The 20,138-nt window shown below is 33.7% G+C and overlaps 1 protein-coding gene across 1 annotated transcript; it reads right to left on the bottom strand.

Annotated features, from left to right (window-relative positions):
• Positions 1-6,136: 6,136 nt before the first annotated feature.
• LOC139853921 (uncharacterized) lies at positions 6,137-8,036 on the bottom strand. Its single transcript, XM_071843259.1, has 2 exons — positions 7,598-8,036; positions 6,137-7,248 (listed from the first exon to the last, which is right to left on the bottom strand). The coding sequence occupies exons 1-2, from the start codon at positions 8,034-8,036 to the stop codon at positions 6,137-6,139; spliced, it is 1,551 nt and encodes a 516-aa protein (XP_071699360.1).
• Between the last annotated feature and the right edge of the window lie 12,102 nt (positions 8,037-20,138).

Genomic DNA, 20,138 nt, shown 5'->3' with positions numbered 1-20,138 from the left:
ACAAAGGAGTATTGACTTTCGGAAGGCCATAGATCCTAAACCGTAACTCGGATTAAGACGAGGTCTAAACGGAAAATCATCTACTCGAACCGAACTAACTGAAAATAAACTTTCCAGTAGCCCAGGTGGTCTGATTAGATACGTAAAACAGTAGGTAAGTGCTCCGGTGGGATTCTTAATGTTTGATGCTCATCACGGTTCTCATCCTTGATGCTTGTAGCTTCAAGTGTACAACACGTTGATGGATTAACATCACCTTGACTAAGATTCCACCATCAACACACAATATGTTAAGACCAAGTAAGGATACAACTCAATCAAGAGTCTTAGATGGATGATGAACCAATGTTACATCATATTCTTAGTGTTAACACAATTACAAGTCACATTTACAACTAAAGCTACAAACTTTACATCAATCAAACAAGCATGAATACAATCTAAGTCAAATGAGGTGATGGAACCCTAAGCTAGAGAGCTTGGATCCTATTCACACAAGTTACAAGGTTGCAAAGCTAGAAAGCTTGAACCTTTATTGTTCTTGAAGATCTTGAAGCATAACGCTTGGATCTTTAAGTTACATGAAGATAACAAACACAAGTTTGAATCTTTTTAACAAAATAACAAGATCATAAGTTAGAAAACTTAGATCTAACAAAAAGATATGGAGATTCAAGCTAGAAAGCTTGCATCTTGATTGTTCTTGAAGATCTTGAAGCATAAAGCTTGGATCTTGAAGCTACATGAAGATTACAAACAAAAGTTTGAATCTTTTCAACAAAACAACATGATTAAAGCATAAAAAGTCTAGATCTACAAAGTTGGTGGAGATTCAAAGCTAGAAAGCTTGAATCTTCCATGTTCTTGAAGGATTCATGCTTGAATCAACAAGATCTAATCAAGATCAAAGCTAAAAAGCTTGATCCTCCTAGAATGATGATGACCACGAATTAAAGTAGAGGAAGAAGGAGAAAAATTAAATACTTACAAGTTTCTAGAGTGAGATAGACTAGAAAGAAGATGAGAGAATAAGTGTGTGTGAAATACAAATGAGAGCAAGTGTAAAATGAGAGGAATATGGCTAGTATTTATAGGCAATTTTTGAAATGGATTGGTGAGGTGGAGGCCCTATAGGCCATAGGTATTGTAGGGGGGACACAATCTTGCTTTTTGATTAGTGGTTGTCTAAAGTAGGTACTTATGCTAGGATCCCATGTAACATTATGGATAATACTTGACATTTTTGCTAGCATGTTTCCTCTAATTAAATGGGTAATTGTCTTATATATTAATGGGTCACTAGTAATTAATAAGTGGGCTAATTAATTGGGCCACTAGCTAGAGTAGGGTGGGCTTAAGTCCAACAAGGTAGAAAGTCCAACAAGACTAGCTAGTAAGCTTAATTAAATTCCTACGCGTAATTAAGCATCCAAAAACCCAGGTAATTATTATTATAAAATAATAATTAATATTTCGCAGTCATAATATTTCGGTTACGACAAAAGTCAAACGTGCGCGCAGTTCGCGGTTTAATCGAAACATTAAGCGACACCAACGGTCATAAAGGCTTCTGGTGAACAAGTTAAGTATCCTACGTACTCTAAGGCACGTTTTAACATATAATTGGAAGTAAACCATGTATATAAAGGTTCCAGAGTATAAAGTAGCACAGTACGCACAAATACGCAGTTTCGCTAAAATACAAGGCACAAAAGCAAGTCGAAAAAGTCGGGTCGTTACATAGCTTATTAGACATGTATTGACCAACATATGTTCTCTAGGTTGAGATCTACGGTTATTTTGCATTCCAAGTTTCGGTTACATTTCGGTGAATGACCTTATGTGCTGCTAAGGTGAGTTTCATTTGCTCCCTTTTTTAATTGCTTTTGTAATCTATATTTTTGGACTGAGAATACATGCATTTTATTTTAAACGCAATTGATACAAGTACATACTAAATTTTATACCGAGTTTGAACCGAAAATCCCTTAGCTTTGGTAACTAGTAACTGCCGGTTATAAAAACTGGTGGGCGCGAGTAGTTATATATGGATTCATAGGGCTTGACATCCCCGTCTGTTCCAGGTATAGAAACCCTAGCCTGAACTATAAAACAGACGTATGCTATTTGAGTTTAGTACACGTTGGATTGCGTGTATTGTACATGTTGGTTGAATGTATGTTAAAACATGGGTACTTATTATAGACGTTAAAGTTTAGTTACCAGGGTGCTCAATCTTGTAGAATAATTTGATAAACGTTTCTGGATGAAACAACTGAAATCTTGTGATCCACCTTTATATACAGATTATGCGCAACATTAAAACTATGAACTCATCAACCTTTGTGTTGACACTTTTAAGCATGTTTATTCTCAGGTTCCTAGAAGTCTTCCGCTGTTTGCTTATACGTTATACAAGCTATGTGCATGGAGTCATACATGCTGTATTCGAGAAAACTTTGCATTCACAAAATCATCACCATGTATTTTATTTTAACTACATTGACAACGGATGTATTATGGTAAACTATTATTTACGGTGATTGTCTATATGTAGAAATCATCAGATGTCGAAAACCTTGGAATTTGATATTTAATTATGGTGTGCCTTTTCAAAAGAATGCAATGTTTACAAAACGTATCATGTAGAGGTCAGTACCTTACTGTGAAATCGATGAATGATGTATTCGTCCAAAGGGATTTGGACGGATCATCATAGTATGAGTTCACACAACAATTGTGTGAGTTCACACAATATTTGTGGGAGCTCGAACTTGCGAGAATTTCATGTGAACTCACACACTATTTGTGTGAGTTCGAATTCAGCCTGGATGATTAAAACTTGTACGAACTCGAGTATGAACTTGAACTCGTACGAGTTCTGTACACAGGTGCGTAAAAATTTTGTTCGGTCACGTTATTTTAAAAAGACATGGTCATAAAGATTTAATGCAAAAAAAATTTGAGTTCGTTTAGACGGATATTGTAACTTCTTACGATAGTTTTCAAAAACGTATTTTGATAAATTGCTCTACCTTTATTTATTTTATGAACATGTCGGTCCTCGTCACTAAGTACTATGAAGCTGTTAAAAAAAATCATTATTATACACATATGGAGCAATTAAATACGTAGTATAAATAAGATAATATTTTATTTTAAATTGCAACGCCCAATTATTAGTTTTGAAGTACTTGACTAAAAAGACGATAAGAAAATCATCATATTACCAATTACCATTACCGACAACACTATTTACGGTGACATTTTACTATTCACAATGTCATTATTGTAAACACCACCAGCTTCAGGGATATTTTGGTAATTCAACATTTTTATTTTTTTGTTCTTTTCTCTTTTTAGAAACCCTTTTTCCCAAACACTATTTTTCCTTTTATTTTCTAAACGTACTATTAACCGATCAAAATCAACGACATCAAAACCACCGACCCTAAACGATCAAAAACAACCCGCAGCGAGGCACGGGTTTGTTTTACTCGTTATACACATATAGTGCAAATAAATATAAGATAATATTTTCTTTGAAATTGAAACTCCCAAACAAATCAGTCTTCCTGAATTGGAAGAGCAAGAACAAGTCTCTTCATTTTTTTGGGGGAGCAGAGCAGTCAAAGAATGAAACAGATCAAATGATTGTTCTAGAATGGCTATTTCTCACAATTGCTCCTTGTGATGCAGCGGAATTAAGTTTTGAAGTACTTAATTAATTAGACGATAATCTATAGCTATGTGGAAAGAAGTTGAAAGTAAACATGAAACACCTACGATATCTAAACCAAAAACCAAGGAGATCGAAGACATCCATATGTAACTCAGTGACACTGATGGCTAAAGAAAAGTTTCAAACTCGAAGGTCATGAATTTGGTTTAAAAAAAACTCCAATTTAAATGGATGAAAAGTCTTTATATTCCTACTAGCAGGCCGTATCTGAAAGATCTAGCGGAAAGATAACATATGTAACAATCTAGTGCCACGTGGAGAGTAGGGACCCACGTGTCGTCTTCATTACCTAAAAAGCATGGGACACGTGAACCGTGGAGAAAAGCCGACTACAACGTTATCACGTGCCAATCAATGGGTTACGTGGATGGTTCTTCTCGTACCCAGCCGTCTGTACGGAACGGCTCAGATTTTCCCTTTGACCACATCTAAACATCATTTTTATCTATATATCTTAAAAAATATATATTAGAAAAGTTTGCTACTCCGTAAGACATTGTTAATGACGCGTGATAGATCCGTGATCACCACTATAGCATCACCATCACACCTTAACGTGGTGTGATGGAAATATTTTTGGTTGGCGTGATCATTGCATCACGGAAAGTATAGCTAGTGTTATGTTTATGGACCAATCAGAATGTAAAATAACATTCAGTTTTTTAGTTTTGTATTTCTATTTCAATTAATAAAATTAGTTCAGTGTTTAAGTCATGAAGGATATAGAAAAGTTCAAGTATGGTAATGTTAAAAGTTGCAGGTATAACCATTAGGGAAGACAACCTACACTCTTTTTTATTAGATTTTTAATTTAATACTCCTCCTTATTATAGATGTAACAATTTTAGCCCTGATACTTTATTATAATAGTAATTCCCCTCTCTTTTTTATTAGGAGTAGTATTTTGATTTTTAACATAATTTTAATTTTGGAATATTATATGTCAATTTTATATCGTATATATGTGTTTACTTTTAGACAACTTGTAGTATTTATTTAATTAAATAAAACAAATAAGAATACAACTAGAAACAAAAATGAAAAAGAAATAAAAAGATGAGACATATTCATCTATTACACAACTATCACGTTATACCATTACAAACCTCATTACACCATCACGTCATAACATTTGACAAATCAGCACTATACCTCAAAAAAAAAAAAAACACCTCATCACACCTTCACCATTATTAATTATCTAAATGTTAGTGGTAACTCATTTCCATATCTTTTATTCTCGGATACATTAAGAAAAAGTGATATTACATGTATCTATTAATCACTTTTACATTTTAGGAGTACCTATTTTTTCTTACATATATAAAGTAGTCTTGCCCCTTGTTTTCTACTATTTTTTTTTCTTACATGTTTAAAGTATTAGTAAAAAAACTTTATTACATTATATTTATTTATTTATAAAAAAAGATAATTAATTAATTTAGAACAATAAAATAACATAAAAAATAATTGAGATGAAGTTATGCTTTATTTTCTAAAAAACAATTGTAAGAATTAAATAATTAAATGCATACAAGTAATGCTCCCTAAAATTGGGGCTTGTATGTCCTCTTGTGGTAAAAAGAAATCTTAGGTGAATCACATGACTTTTTTAATGGCATAAAATTAGATCGACCCACACGTATCAATTCATACCCTCAATTATGGGATCTCGCCATTTATAGTATCTTTAATCATATTGTCCTTGTTCAAATTAAACATCTGTCGTACCTGCACCACGTCACCAGTTATTCACTTATTGCACATGCATGCTTCTTCTTTTCTTTTCATGTCTTTACAATTTACGTTTCCTTTCGTTAACTAATTGTAAAATTGTAAATCTTTATTTTTATTATTCGTTATTTAGATGTAGTAAAATATGAAAAAAGGAAAGAAAAAAAAAAATAGAAAACGAGTTCGAATATAATTCTAGAGTAATTTATATGAAGTGATATGAGTCACAATTAACATATAACATGACTCACTATATGAGTCACGATTAACATATAATTTTTCATGTTCTGATGTCTCGAAGTATGGAGTTGATATTATTGTAAAATTGTAAATCTTTATTTTTATTATTCGTTATTTTTTTTTTTTGAAAAGCAAACAAATTATTATTAACGGAATATTAAAGTACAAGGCCCTATACATATCTATACAATTATGAAATGGAGAAACAAAACTTGTAGGATTTTATAGTAAACAAGAGTAGCCGACGAAGACCATTAACACTAAAGAGGGAATAAGAACTTGAAAAAATTCAAGCCGGGAAAGATAGAAAAACAGTGACGATCGAGCGCCTACAAAGTTAAACACAAGCTAACCCGATTAATCAAACCCTCGATAGTAGAAATAGACTTCGTGCGCTACAGAGGTGCAAGGAAGAGTGTATTAGCCGATCCCGACCCGTTGTGGAGGTTCCGCGACGAAGAAGGAAGGATTAATGAGCCATTGATGCCACTCGATTGTTTTCTTTGTTCGCGATCTTTTGGATATCCAACTATAACTTTGTGTTTGTATCTCGGAGAGAATCGACGCGGGAGACCAGACTTTTTTAGAGAATACTTTTAAGTTTCTATGTTTCCACATTATGTAGCATGTAATCCATTTGGTTGCTTGCCATATCGTGGATCCGAAGTTGTTGCTAGCGAAGGCTTGGTTATTGATAATAACATCGTTGAGATTGGAGATTAGCGTGTTATCTTGAGCCCACCAATCAAGTACGAGTTTCCATATGAGGGCCGAATTAGGGCAAAGTCCGAGAATGTGTTCGGTGGTTTCTATGTCAACATCGCATAGGGGGCATAGAATGGAGTCGAGATCAATACCCCGTTTGTCTAATTCGAATCTAACCGGTATCTTATTTTGGAAGGCTCTCCATATGAAAATGTAGACCTTTTGGGGCAAGAGTTTGTTTCGAGGAATCGATGTGCTAAGAGCGTTACCACCAAACTTTAGTGTGTTTATCAAGTGTGCCAATGATTTGGTAGTATATGTTCCGGAAGGGTCGAGAGTGTATTTCCAAGAGTCGGGTTTATCTGAAAGTGCAATGGAAGATACTATGTTATTTAGTTCTGTAAGTTCGTTGAGGACTCGTCCAGTTGGAGGCCTTGTCCAACACCAATTACCCGATGAGGAACCGTTGATGTGTGTGATTCTTTCAGCGATTGATGCTTCTTTTTTGGTCTCAAGCCTGTATAATCTTGGAAAAAGAGTGCTAAAACATTCCGAACCAAACCAAATGTCATTCCAGAATTCAATGGTATCACCGCTTCCGAGACATTTTGTGATGGCAGAGGAGAATGAGGAGCCCGTGCTATCTGCGATGTTTCCTGCTTTGATGATTTCTTTCAAAACTGTGCGACCTGAAATGTTCCTGCAAGAAACGTTAGATCCCAACCCCCCGCCCTTCCCATAAATACTAGTAATAACTTTGACCCATAAAGCATTTTTTTTCATTTTTAAATCGCCACCACCATTTACATAGTAGTGAGATATTTTTGCTGAAAAGAGAGCCAACATTTAAACCACCATTTTCATAAGGAAGAAGTATTAGATCCCATTTTATCCAGTTGATTTTATTTTCTGTTGATGAACCACCCCAAAAATTTTTTCGTCTTTTGGCTTCAAGGAGGGTAAGGATGGAGGACGGTGCGTGGAAGAGAGAGAAGTAGTAAAGTGGTATGCTGCTTAGGATTGATTTAATGAGGGTAAGTCGGCCGCCAAAAGAGACTGATTTTGCCGCCCAATCGGATAGTCTTTTATCAAACTTTTCCACGATTGGTTGCCAAGAGGAAGGATGTGAAGTGGGAACACCGATGGGGAGGCCAAGATATGTGAAGGGAGTGGTACCGGAAGAACACCCAATATAATTCGCCATATCTTCAGATTCGTGAGGAGTAGTTCCGATACCAAGTTTACTTTTTCGGAAGTTGACTTTGAGTCCAGAGATTCTCTCGAAGCATTTGAGGAGCTTGGAAATATTTTTGGCATTTCTTTTACTCCATTCTCCGAAGAAAATAGTGTCGTCGGCGTACTGAAGGTGGGTAACAGTGATGTTGTCGTTACCAACATTGATTCCTCGAAGGTGTCCATTAGTTAATGCCCGTTTGGTGAGAATGTTGAGACCTTCGGCGACGATGATGAAGAGAAAAGGCGAGATAGGGTCACCTTGACGTATACCTCTTTCGGGACAGAATTCGTCGGTGGGAGAGCCATTGACAAGGATGGAAATAGATGATGAGGAAAGACAAGCACGGATGAAACTGATCCATTTAGGTCCAAATCCCATGTAGTGCATGGTGTTGAATAGGAAGTCCCACTCGATACAGTCGAAAGCTTTTTCGAAGTCAACTTTGAAGATTAGGCCTTTACGTTTTTTACGTTTAAGTTCGTCGATTATTTCGTTAGCAATTATCACGCTGTCTAAGATGTTCCGACCTTTGAGGAAGGCAGTCTGCTCAACCCCAATGACCTTGTGGATGACTTTTGCGAGACGATTAGCAAGGATTTTGGTTAGGATTTTGTAATAACTTCCAATTAGACAAATAGGGCGGTATTCGTTCAATCCAATAGGGTTGGTGTTTTTGGGTATAAGGGTGAAGAAAGATGCGTTACATCCTTTGGAGATTTCCGAATTGGACCAAAACCATTTAAGTGCGTTGATGAGGTCGTTATTTAGATGTAGTAAAATATGAAAAAAGGAAAGAAAAAAATAAATAATAGAAAACGAGTTCGAATATAATTCTAGAGTAATTTATATGAAGTGATATGAGTCTACAATTAACATATAACATGACTCATTATATGAGTCACGATTAACATATAATTTTTCATGTTCTGATGTCTCGAAGTATGGAGTAGTTAATATCACGTATTGATTAAAAGAAGTAACTAAAATAACAACCCATGTTACTTGTTTTAAAGGCCTTTACACGTACCTATTATTAATTAATTATTAATATTAATATTAGTAACACGGAGTACTAAATATTATTATTATGAATTTATGATGATTATTATTATATTATTATGATTATTTTTATTTTTATTAGTGTAAATTATAATAATGACTATAATTTTGTTTTCCTTTTTCGAATGTTCTAAATTGCTAGTCAATTTCTATAAGCATTTATATCTTTACTTCATGAATATAAAACAAATGTAGAAAAAAGTTATGGTTAAGCAATAAAGTATATATATAAAGAAAATAGAATGTGATATTAATGTTATTTCTTAAATTATGCGTTTTTTTATTCGGTGACTACTAAACTGGAACAGATGAAATATTTACTTTTTTCCACGATTTCAAACTTTTCATAGTATATTAATTTTTAAGTTTTATTCATTTTAAATATGTACCAATTATTGAAATGCGTTTTGTAAATATAAACTATCAATGCAAAACAATATATTACATATATGCATATATTTATATCAGTGAACTGGTGTTTAATAGATAGAGCAAAATCATTTCACCCTTCTTTATATTTCTTTTCTTTTCATCATCCACTAATACGAGTATTTTTTTGATGTTTTTATTAACTTGTCGTAAGTAAATGATTAGTTGATTACTACCAATCGGCTATAAGAAAATTGTAATTATAGATATAATGAGCAAAATTATTTAGCGCAACAACGTGCTTCACATATTTTATGAAGTTATATACTCAATTAGTTATTAAATTGCATGGTCGTTTAATTATTTATGAAGTCTATAAAAATTATAAGTGAATTATATATTGATTATATTATATTATTATTATATTATATTATATTATATTATACTATATACTAAAGATGGACAATGGAGACCAATAATATCTCGCCACTTCGCCTAAAATTACGGTAGCTACTGTAGCAATCACTGTAGCTACTGTAGCAAATGTTTTTTTTTTTTTTTAACCACAATGGAGTATAAATTTTTTTTTCCCCTTACCACAATGTAGTATAAAATATTAATCCATAGATAAACACAGTTGCTCCGTATTTTGCAACTATAAATATACATATTATGTATATCGATATACAAATAAAAATTTGAGTCGAAAAACAAAAAAAAAATTATGATATTACATTTACGAGCTTCAGATACACCATAGCATAATTTTTAAACAAACTAGATTAACTAAAATGAAGTCATGTGGGCTAAAAGAATTATACAACAGATCTGGAAACCTTCAATATTCAAAGTATTCATAACGAACTAATTTAAATTACCTAATTAGATATTAAACATTTAGTAGATGATAAGTAAAAGAATAACAAGAAAAGAATGAGAAAGAGAATGGGGGATATGGGATGAGAGAAGGGAGAAAGAAGATTGGAGAAATGAGTTAATTAATGGAAAAGTGATTTTGTTTATATAATAAATAGTCTGATTAGGGTTTTTAGTAGACGAGCCATCCCAGAGACCCATTGGTGAGTTTTGGAGGTTAAAACGTTAGTTGAGTAATTGAGCAAATGATTTCTTTGATTTTTCTTTAAAATATATAATTTGGTGTACACAACAACACAACAACAAAACTCAATCCCACATGTATGGGTTATAGGAGAGGTGAGACGTAGATATTCATCATCTATCCTTGAATAAAGAAAAGTCGTTTCTCCACCCCAAGTGAAACACTCACAAAAGCAGAGAAAGTCATCTCTCTCTTTGACGAGTAGAGAGATTGTTTTCAAGGAAACCTCCTGCCAATATGAAACCGAACATATACAAATATTACATACAAAATAGAAAAATTGTTTACTTTTTAAGTATTATAAAATATTGTTATATGTTACTTCTCGATCTAATATTAATAGTCTTTAGGTAAAAATACACAGTTTAAAACATTATATTTATTATATTATAATTTTTATTTACTTTACCATTTAAGCACTTACTTTTTACCTCTATTTTTATCTTATATACAAAAGGTAATGATTATTTTTATCTATTTTTGAAAGCAGACTTATAATTTACCTTATTTTATAACCCGTTTATTTATTATTGATTAAGAAAAGTATTGAAATTATATGTGTATGTGGATTTGATCTCCGTAGCGAAACACGGACCTCCAAAAACTAGTTTAATTACTAAAATACATGGCTATCTAATTAATTAATGAAGAAAGGATGCATTTTATGTGAGGTTATATACTTATTGAAGTGCTAAATAGTCAGTATAAATTTTATGTTCTATTACCTCTTTATCACAATAGACGTTCAATGGCAACTCCTTTAGTCACTGTTGCAAAGTGTCTACAAATCTTTGACAACACTTTTGTATCTACTAAGTTATGACTAATCTGTAACTAAAAATATTGACTGCTACTATCAATGTTGAAACAATCGTTGCTTAAAAACGTTACACTACTCATGTAAATAAATATAAACGTTCAAACCACCGATACACGTACAAATTCACAGCTTGGAGGCCCCAGCTCGTTAACACACATTACAAAAGGAAATGTTCATGCATGTGTTATTTTCATGGTTAATATGTTAGATCATGCACTACGCACGTCGTTGTGCTCATATCGCTGCGGGAAATCGATCACAACGGGCTCTGTGCAGCCGTTGTGGTCCAATTCGTCGTGTCGTTGTGGGACGTTTCAACGGAGGCTACAACGGTCGAAGGTGCATTCCGATTGGTTGGTTCTGCAGGAGAAGGCTCCGATTTAAATTTGAAATCTGCATATATCCATTATAAATTTGATTATAAATATACACTCCACATTTCTCTCTATATACATACCATTTCTCTCTATATACATATATATCAAACACACTCCACATTTTCACACCGTGAATTCAAACAAAGTTTCCATTGATGTGCATTACGGGAGTAGAGCTGAGTATGACTGGAAGTCATACATTGACGGGAAAAAATCTTTTGAAGATGTCGATATTTCCGACTTTGATTGGTCAAAGTTGAAAAAATTCCTCGAAAAATAAACACCATACGTATTTACGCAAATTGTATATTTCGACGAAGAGCAGCAAGTGTTGATGTTTCTGTTTACGGATGAGCAATGAGATGCGTAAAAAGAGCGCGCCAAGACACGACCTAGTCGAATTGAGTTGTATCTCGTAAACATGGGCCAATCAAGTCACGGTCGGGTCCCTACTGATGATGAAGATGTACCTGGTTGTCCTTACGCGAGTGAGAGTTGAGTCCGTGACGATACAATAGGAGATGGAAAGTATTGATAAATGTTGCAATTTATTTTATCGTAATCGTTTTCGGATAATGTATTTTATTTAATGTATATTTAGGAATTAAGTTGTAATCTTAATTAATGTATTTTATTTATTAATGTTTGATTTTATTTAATTAAAACAATATGTTTTACTTTATTTGATTTAATTTTTTAAATACTTGTTAAAAATAAAAAAATGAATTATAAATGTCACATCAGCGTTCCACAACAGCACAACAATACATTTACCACAGCGCCCTATGCCATCTATCCCACAACAATGTTACGTCAGCAAAAATCTCCCTCACAACACCACAATATTAAAAAATTGCTTAGTGAATGATCTTAACTTGGTTGACCTATCTTATTGGTCAGTATCTTCACGACTCTAATAGAATTAGAATGTAACCATTAATTCTCACACCTTAAACACATCGTTACAAGATGTATTATAGATTCACATTGGTTCAACCTTATTTTTTCCAAACACCTCATCCATTTGTAAATTTTTCTCTTCACATTAATCTTTAAAAACTAATAATTGATAAATCATTCCGTTAAACAAATTAATTGATAAATTACTATTATATAGTTGTAGTAAATATGAAATACTTCAATTATAAACTATACAGATAGGACTAAAACCATTTGTAATGGTTGTAGGTGTGGACATGGTGTGAGTTTTTTTTTTTTTTTTTTTTATTGATGTGACAGTGTGAGTTGAAAATGTGAAGTAATTGAGTGTGGGTTTGTTTATTGGTTGGGAATGTTGTGATGACGTGGCTAAATATAATTGGGAGTAAAGTGAAAAATAGATATAAAAAAAAAACAATAGAAATTAACCAACGTGTGTGGCGTTTTCGATGAGATTCCAACTCACGTTTAACTAACACCTAAAAGTAACGCCTCGTTACTTGGTTTTAAGCCGTGGCTTTTGTGCCACATAGATTTCCATGGCATGGGTATTTGATGGTTCCATATGGTCTAAGAGCATTTGTTACCCGCACTACCCACGCTCGTGGGTTGATGAAATGGAAAAACAAACGTCTTCTCACTACTTTTTATGGCGTGTGGCCTAAAAATTATTGGACGTGAGTTGAAAACTCACAAATAAAGCAACGCTCATTGCTTTCTTCTAATTGTTCTAATTCATTTTTGATTATTAGTATTATTTGAATCTAATTATTTAATCTTTTTCACTCAACTTTTAATTATATTCTGGCACATTATGATAACACATCCAATTAATTTCCAAATTTACACCACCATAACTTTACATTTTCAACCCACACCGTTACATTAACAAATAAATTCACACCACCAACTCAGACTCTTTACTATACGGTATCTCTAACAATATATTTTTCAACCAATGACCATGTGTTCCAACGGTACCCGTCGCTTATGATCCAGGGGCACCATGTGTGGAATTTGATTGAATAAAGAGCAAGTTCGAATCAAGGGAGTGCAAGATTTTACTTATATTGTGGAAAGCTTTTGGCTTCACTTGTCGTTATGTTGATCCCTTCGGTCTGGCGTTCCTTTTGGATACGTTGATCGTTGGGCTACTGATTGACCTTGTGATACGCGGATCCCCTCGATCAAGTAATATCACGTTGCTTCTGGAGTAAGCCTTTGGGTTCGGGGGATGTGTTTTACAGGCTTCCGACTATTATGGCGTGAGTTTGGTGGGTTGACAAAGGTAACACAAGGTTACGTGTAACTACCGGTCTACACGTTTTCTTTAATATATTTTTTCATTTTGGTAGCCTTGTCAGTTTAGATACCGACAACATTCTCTTGCAAAGTTCGCATATAAAAGAGTAGAGGATGATAAGAATTATTACATTAAACCTTTTAATGCACAAGAGAATAATTCAACCTTCGAAGTTATACACATCATATCATATACAGAAGTAAAATAAAATAATTTCAAGTAAAAAGTCGATGAGGTCCCTGTCCTCATTGTGCATCTAACGCTCCACCGACTTTGGAAATACTATGTAGGTCTCAACATATTACTCCGTACTAATTATTTTAAAATTCATTAACAGCTACACCTCCTCAAATTCCTTCAACGCCCTTTCATTGGCTGTCACATGTGCATAAAAATACACGTGGCGTCCATACCTTACGGCTTTTATCCTTCCCCTTGTCAGCTTACCATCTCCATTCTTTTAACCACTGTAGAAAGATGTAAAAGACTACGCTGGTCATAAAGTAAACGCGTCGATAAAGGATACAAATACTCCGTATCCGTATTCTCTAATAAACAATTTAACTATTTATTTGTTCTTTGATGAAATAAGAAACTAAATAAATAAAGGTTGATACTCATCAAAACGATAAATAAAGAGAACAAAAGGAATACATTTGAACCATCTAACAAGCTAAAAACTTACTGGTTACCAACCAATAACCAAACTTAACGGCTTTAATAATATAACCAAATTAACCTTTAGTGGCAAATTTAGGGTAAGACTTTGACAAGGTTTTGAAATTTTTTTCAAAACTAATTATATTCGAATAATATTTTAGTAGTTGTTTATCTCCAGTAAATCATAAATTCCACAAATATATGTTGTCCTACAGTTGATTTTTGTGGCGTTCTGTACAGTTTGAACAGTATTTTGTAACAAAAAATTCCGAACTAATAGTGCCACGCGATCCCACAAGTCTATTAGTCTATACTTACATGCGCCCTTGACCAAAGAGCTTATAGCCTAACGATATTCGAGAAGTGTAATGTCCCTGTCAAAACCGCCATGACACGGTACAATAACAAGAGGCCCATAACTTGATCCACTCCCTCAATATGAGACGTTTTAACAAAAGTACATTCATTTACATAGTTTCAAAATACAATGTTGGACCAACATGTCAAAAGTAGTACATTACATTAAAATGAAAGTACAAAAATATAAATGAATGTTTAGTCAACATGATCGTCATAAGAATATGCCAAGACTTCAAAAACGTAACCATGTTTGACCTTTAATCAGAATGCGCGAAAGCGTAAGCTATGTACCCGAGATAAACATGCTAAAACGTCAACACGAATGTTGGTGAGCTTGTAGGTTTATGTAAATAAGTAATATGTGGACCACAAGATTTCAAAGTAATCCAAAAACCGTAAAAAGTTCTATGCAATCTGAGCACTCAGTAATTAAGCTTAACGTATCAATAAATACCCTATGTAAATAACTATCCACCTAATCACGTGCATAACTCGAAGTAATAAACACCCGTTGAATGTTAGAGCGACTAACCCGGGCGGAGTTGTCAAACTCGATAGATCTATTAATATGATTCGCGCTTACCAAATTGGTAACTAACCATTACTGAGTTAGGGATTTGTGATTATCATTTCAAGCATAGAATAAGTTTGTAACACTTGTGGCCAAAACGTAAATAAATAACATGAATGTTATCTCACCCTAAGTATAAAAACATAGTAAAAACGGGGCTATGAAGTCTCACCTCAAAAACTATCGAGAAATACAGTTAAGCTAACGAACAAGTAAATAGTCAAGTAGCGCGGATAGGAATGTCTCGTGTGCGTCCTAAGGTAAAGAAGAACGGTTAAATTCTAAACGAAACTTTAAGAATAAATTCAAGTCCTAAACGTGTCATTTTTATGCTTGTAATCGGGTTCGTGTCCTGATATGCCCGAATCAGACGGTTTATTTATGCGGTGTCGTTAGGTCGCAAAACGTCAATTCAGGATATCAAAGGAAGAAGTTGATTGTTTAATTTATATATGCTGGGCCTAAATCTATTATTCCTTCCTATGGGTTAGCAAGGGCAAATATGACCTAGGGTCGTTCCTTGAGCGGTCGAATTTGAAATGAAGCTTATTCAGATAATTTAGTAATTAAGATTGGGTTTATACACAATTTAGTATCCAAGACTAGTGGCCAGGTACGCCTTGTGTGGAGAGGCAGGATCCTTTGGGTCCCAATAAATTGGCGACTGTTCGGAAAATCCAACAACCAAGTCCAACCGGTTTATTCTAGACACCACTTTTATCCGAAATATCAAATTGTGTAAAGGAAATAGTTGGGTTGATTTGATTTATAATTGTATTTAAAATATTAAAGCAATATAATTAAAATAAGCTAGCTAGCATGCAACAGCTAAGGACAGAGAAGATGTGGTTCACCATGATTTAAGATAACGTAGTGTCAGAGTGATTATGAGACACTCACTGGATAGATATACCTTGGTGTAAACACTAGATTCCCTACTAAGCGGTTTCCCGGTTAGCATGTCACGAGGAACTAGGCTTTGAAGATTCTGATCGGATGGACTATGCTCAACTCCCGACACTTTATCCGGTTTAAGGATATAAGCGGCCCATCTTGGATGCAATGCATACTTTGGGCGCACGAATAAAGTAGCACAACCGTATATATATAATATCCAACCTTTCTTAACACCTTAGTGTATCACCCAAGTGAGTGGTTATGATTGTGTTTCGAATCCCTTTCTGTCAATGGTTTGGTAAAATCTAAGGGTTTGTAGACAAATTAGAACCTCTAATGGTTCTCAGTCATCCTTAAAGATTTATAAGCTTAGTTTGTATTATAGTGCGTTAAATTCCCATTTATGATTTAAACCAGCCCTTACTTAAATCTACCCAATAAATCCCTTAGTTATCCACCATGTACTAGACTTATAGTAGTTCCATAGCTTCTAACCTTGATCATGCTCAAGTGGTCCTATAGTACATCGACATGAGTCTTATACTCTTGACCAATGTCTTGATCTGTGTAACGACCCTACTTTTTCCGTTATCTTTTACCGTTAATTATTTAACGACCGTTAATTGGTATCGTGCCACGTCATTTCTATGACCTATATTATTATTTTTGTAATAATATATTAATTATTATGTGTTAAATGAATATTTGTATTCATATTTTAAATCGTACGTTTCTACGTGTCGCGGATTTCTGTCCGGCGAATCTTTTCGGTTTTCAAACCAACGGTCGCGTTTTTGGGATATTTAAATCCTAATTATTTTAAATATGATATTTTAAGGTCATATAATTATATAGGGTATTTATATTTATTTTTCGTCGCGCGTTTATTATCTTTCCGGATTTTTAATCGCGTAAGTGCGTTTTCGCGTTTCGGGACTCGTTCGGGCTTTCGGGCCATCAGGAATTAATCACTTAGCAACTTGGGCTAGTGGGGCCCACTCCACACACCCCCATTCAGCCGAAATTTCAAGGGGGGAGGGAGTATACTCCCCATTTTTCCCATATTTCATTTTATTTTTCACATTCCATTTTCTTTTATCAAAACCTAATTTCTTGTTTTGCTCTCTCTCCCTCCTTTTTGCTCTCTTGGCCGTCACCCACCACACCCATCATCATCATCATCTTGCTTCAACATATAGCTTGGATCAAGGATTAAAATGCATCAACGCGTTCCTCGTTCCGTTCTCTACGCGATTATACTTCTCGTTTCTTGATTAGGGTATAAACCCTAACCCTAGAACTTTTGATTTTTCATTATATTTCTGTATTTTGATTATATATTAATAGTATGATGATTACTTGTTGTTGTAATGGTGTTTGTATGCATAGAAATTACTCGAATACATATGTTTTCGGTTTGATATAATTGGGACAGCAGCTATTTCGTGTCTTTCTGTTATTGTGACTGTTATAAAAGTTAAAATAAAGTATATAAATGAGTTCCTCTCATCAAGACATTAATTTTAGACTCCGGATTCATACCGTTTCGATTCCCGGAACCCTAATTATGATCAAAGTGGTATTTTGTTAAGATTGAAATGTGATTTTGGTATGAACCAGGTTTGGTCCGACTTTGTGACCATATTTGGTGACTTTAGGGTGTGTTAGTGTGTTAGGACTGATGGTGGGGCGAACTTTCATGTTCGGGTCATCTCAATCCAAGCCACGAATCACCCGTTACGTCTAAAACACGTTTTTGATTGAATTAAAGTTCCAAGTAGTGTATTGGCTGTATATCACGACTTGTGGGCTGTTCTTGGTGTGTTCTTGAGTGTACCAAAGTGTCGGGTGGTTTGCTTAGGCGGAGATATATGTAAGGCTCGCCGAAAACCGACACCCGGGGCTCAAGATACGACCCGATGAACTTTTGATTTAAAACTTGGGATTTATTATTAAACTTATGATATAAATAATAGATTTCATTATCATTTAATTACTTATGATCTAAAAATTAATTATTATTATTATTTAAGACTTATGATATATATTTATTATATCATTTAATTAATACTTATGATTTAATTAACATTTTAATTAAACTTGTGATTAATAATACTTTCATTATTAATGGAAAATACTTATGATAAGTATTAAATAAGACTTATAATAAGGATTAATTAATTATTTAATTATTATAAGGCTTAGTTATTATTTAATTATAATTTAATTATTAAATACTTATGTTATATTAATTATATCATTTAAACTTATATTAACTTTAATAATTCATTTTAATTTAATTAAACTTATGTTATGACATAATTAGACATATTTAACTTTAATAAATGTTATAACTTATATTATTATTATAACTTACACTTTTAAAATTAACGTTGACTATGTTTGACCAAGGTTGACTTTTGAGTTGACTTTCGGTTGACTTTGACTTTCAGTTGACTTCTGTTGACTTTCTAAATAAGGAAACTTTCCTAACTTAAAACTTTCTAAAAATAGAAACTTTCTAAATTTGGAAACTTTCCAAAAATAGAAACTTTCCAAAAATAGAAACTTTCCAAAAATAGAAACTTTCCTAAAATAGAAACTTTCCAAAAATGGAAACCTGCTAAAAATAGAAACTTTCTAAAAATAGAAAGTGTGTGTCCGTACGCTGTTCCGATCAAACCGATGCATGTTGAGTATTGTTCTATGTCTACTTGCAACATGTACAATAGCTATCATACTAAGACTTGACCTAAGTTAGTTATTTATATCGACCTGCTTTATTTATAGGTCGGCGTTGTGATCATTCATGATCACTTTACTTCATTTGCTGTTCGCATGTTTGTGTGGTTACTTCGTTTGCTATTAAGGTGAGTTATAGTCCCATTTTTCTATTTTAAATCTTTTGGGATGAGAATACATGCAATTTATTTTATATTTTGGACACAAGTGGAAGTTGGTTTAAATTATTCATTGTGAGTTGAACAAAAATATTCCCTAGTCTGGTAACTGTAATCACTGGTTTCTACTGGTGAACGCGAATCCTATGGATAGATCTATCGGGTTTGACAACCCCATTTCGAGCTAGTCGCGCTAGCAATTTATAATCGGAATGTTTAGTACTTCGTATTTTGTTGTAGATACACTTGTTCGGTGTATATTATTTATTGTGTTTGGCAAGGGTAAATAAAGGGTTAAGTGGTTACCAGGTGGCTCACGGAAAATGGAATAATGTTTTATTATATGTTTTCTAGCATATAATTTGGTGGTTCAAAAAGGAGTTTTTATGTTTTCAAACATAAATTTTTATTGTTTAAATTAAATATTGTTTGCAATATTAAACCTATAATTCACTCAACATTTTTGTTGACAGTTACTCGCATGTTTTATTCTCAGGTTCATGATTGATTGCTTCCGCTGTGCTTAGAGAGTCTGCATATTTATGATGGCAGCTTTTGTTAAACATTAACTTGCATTCTATTTTGTTACATTAAAAAGTGGTTGTTTGTTGACTTTATTTTGGTCAACTTTTGGTTAAAGTATTATTGTATAGTTTTTCTAAACTTATACATTTTAGTAGATTTCCTTTATAGGAAATCATTTTTAAATAAAGAATGCAAGGTTGTTTTATTAAATTCATATAGAGTTTCGATCAAGCTGTGGGACCAAGTGACGGAGCCGTTAAGTGTTTTGACGGAGTCGTCATAGTTGGTATCAGAGCTCTGGTTGTAGGGAATTAGGCTGCATTGATGTCGTTACCCGAGTCAATAGGGTGCATTAGTGAGTCTAGTCTACAGCCCGGCCTATTATATATTACTATATGTGATTATTTGTATCGTATTGGTATGTATATTGTTATCATACATACATTTCTATTATGTTCTGAATCCAGGAGGAACTCCCATTCCGATTTAAACGTATTCTCCGACTCATGCGAGTTCATCTTTTATGGGAACACCTCGGTTAGTGAAACCGAGGGGGGGGGGGTGACATTCTTGACTTCTG

The sequence above is a fragment of the Rutidosis leptorrhynchoides genome, chromosome 6 (genome assembly GCF_046630445.1).
Source record: "Rutidosis leptorrhynchoides isolate AG116_Rl617_1_P2 chromosome 6, CSIRO_AGI_Rlap_v1, whole genome shotgun sequence".
Taxonomy (NCBI): domain Eukaryota; kingdom Viridiplantae; phylum Streptophyta; class Magnoliopsida; order Asterales; family Asteraceae; genus Rutidosis; species Rutidosis leptorrhynchoides.
This window is presented reverse-complemented; position numbering and strand designations above follow the sequence as displayed.

Bases quoted from the DNA above. Each gene is read 5' to 3' on its own strand.
- LOC139853921 (XM_071843259.1), bottom strand. From the start codon at position 8,036: ATGGGATTTGGACCTAAATGGATCAGTTTCATCCGTGCTTGTCTTTCC. The intron at 7,249-7,597 runs GTACCACTCCCT...CTCTCTTTTCAG, and splicing joins TTATATTGGGTGTTCTTCCG to CAAAAATATCTCACTACTAT.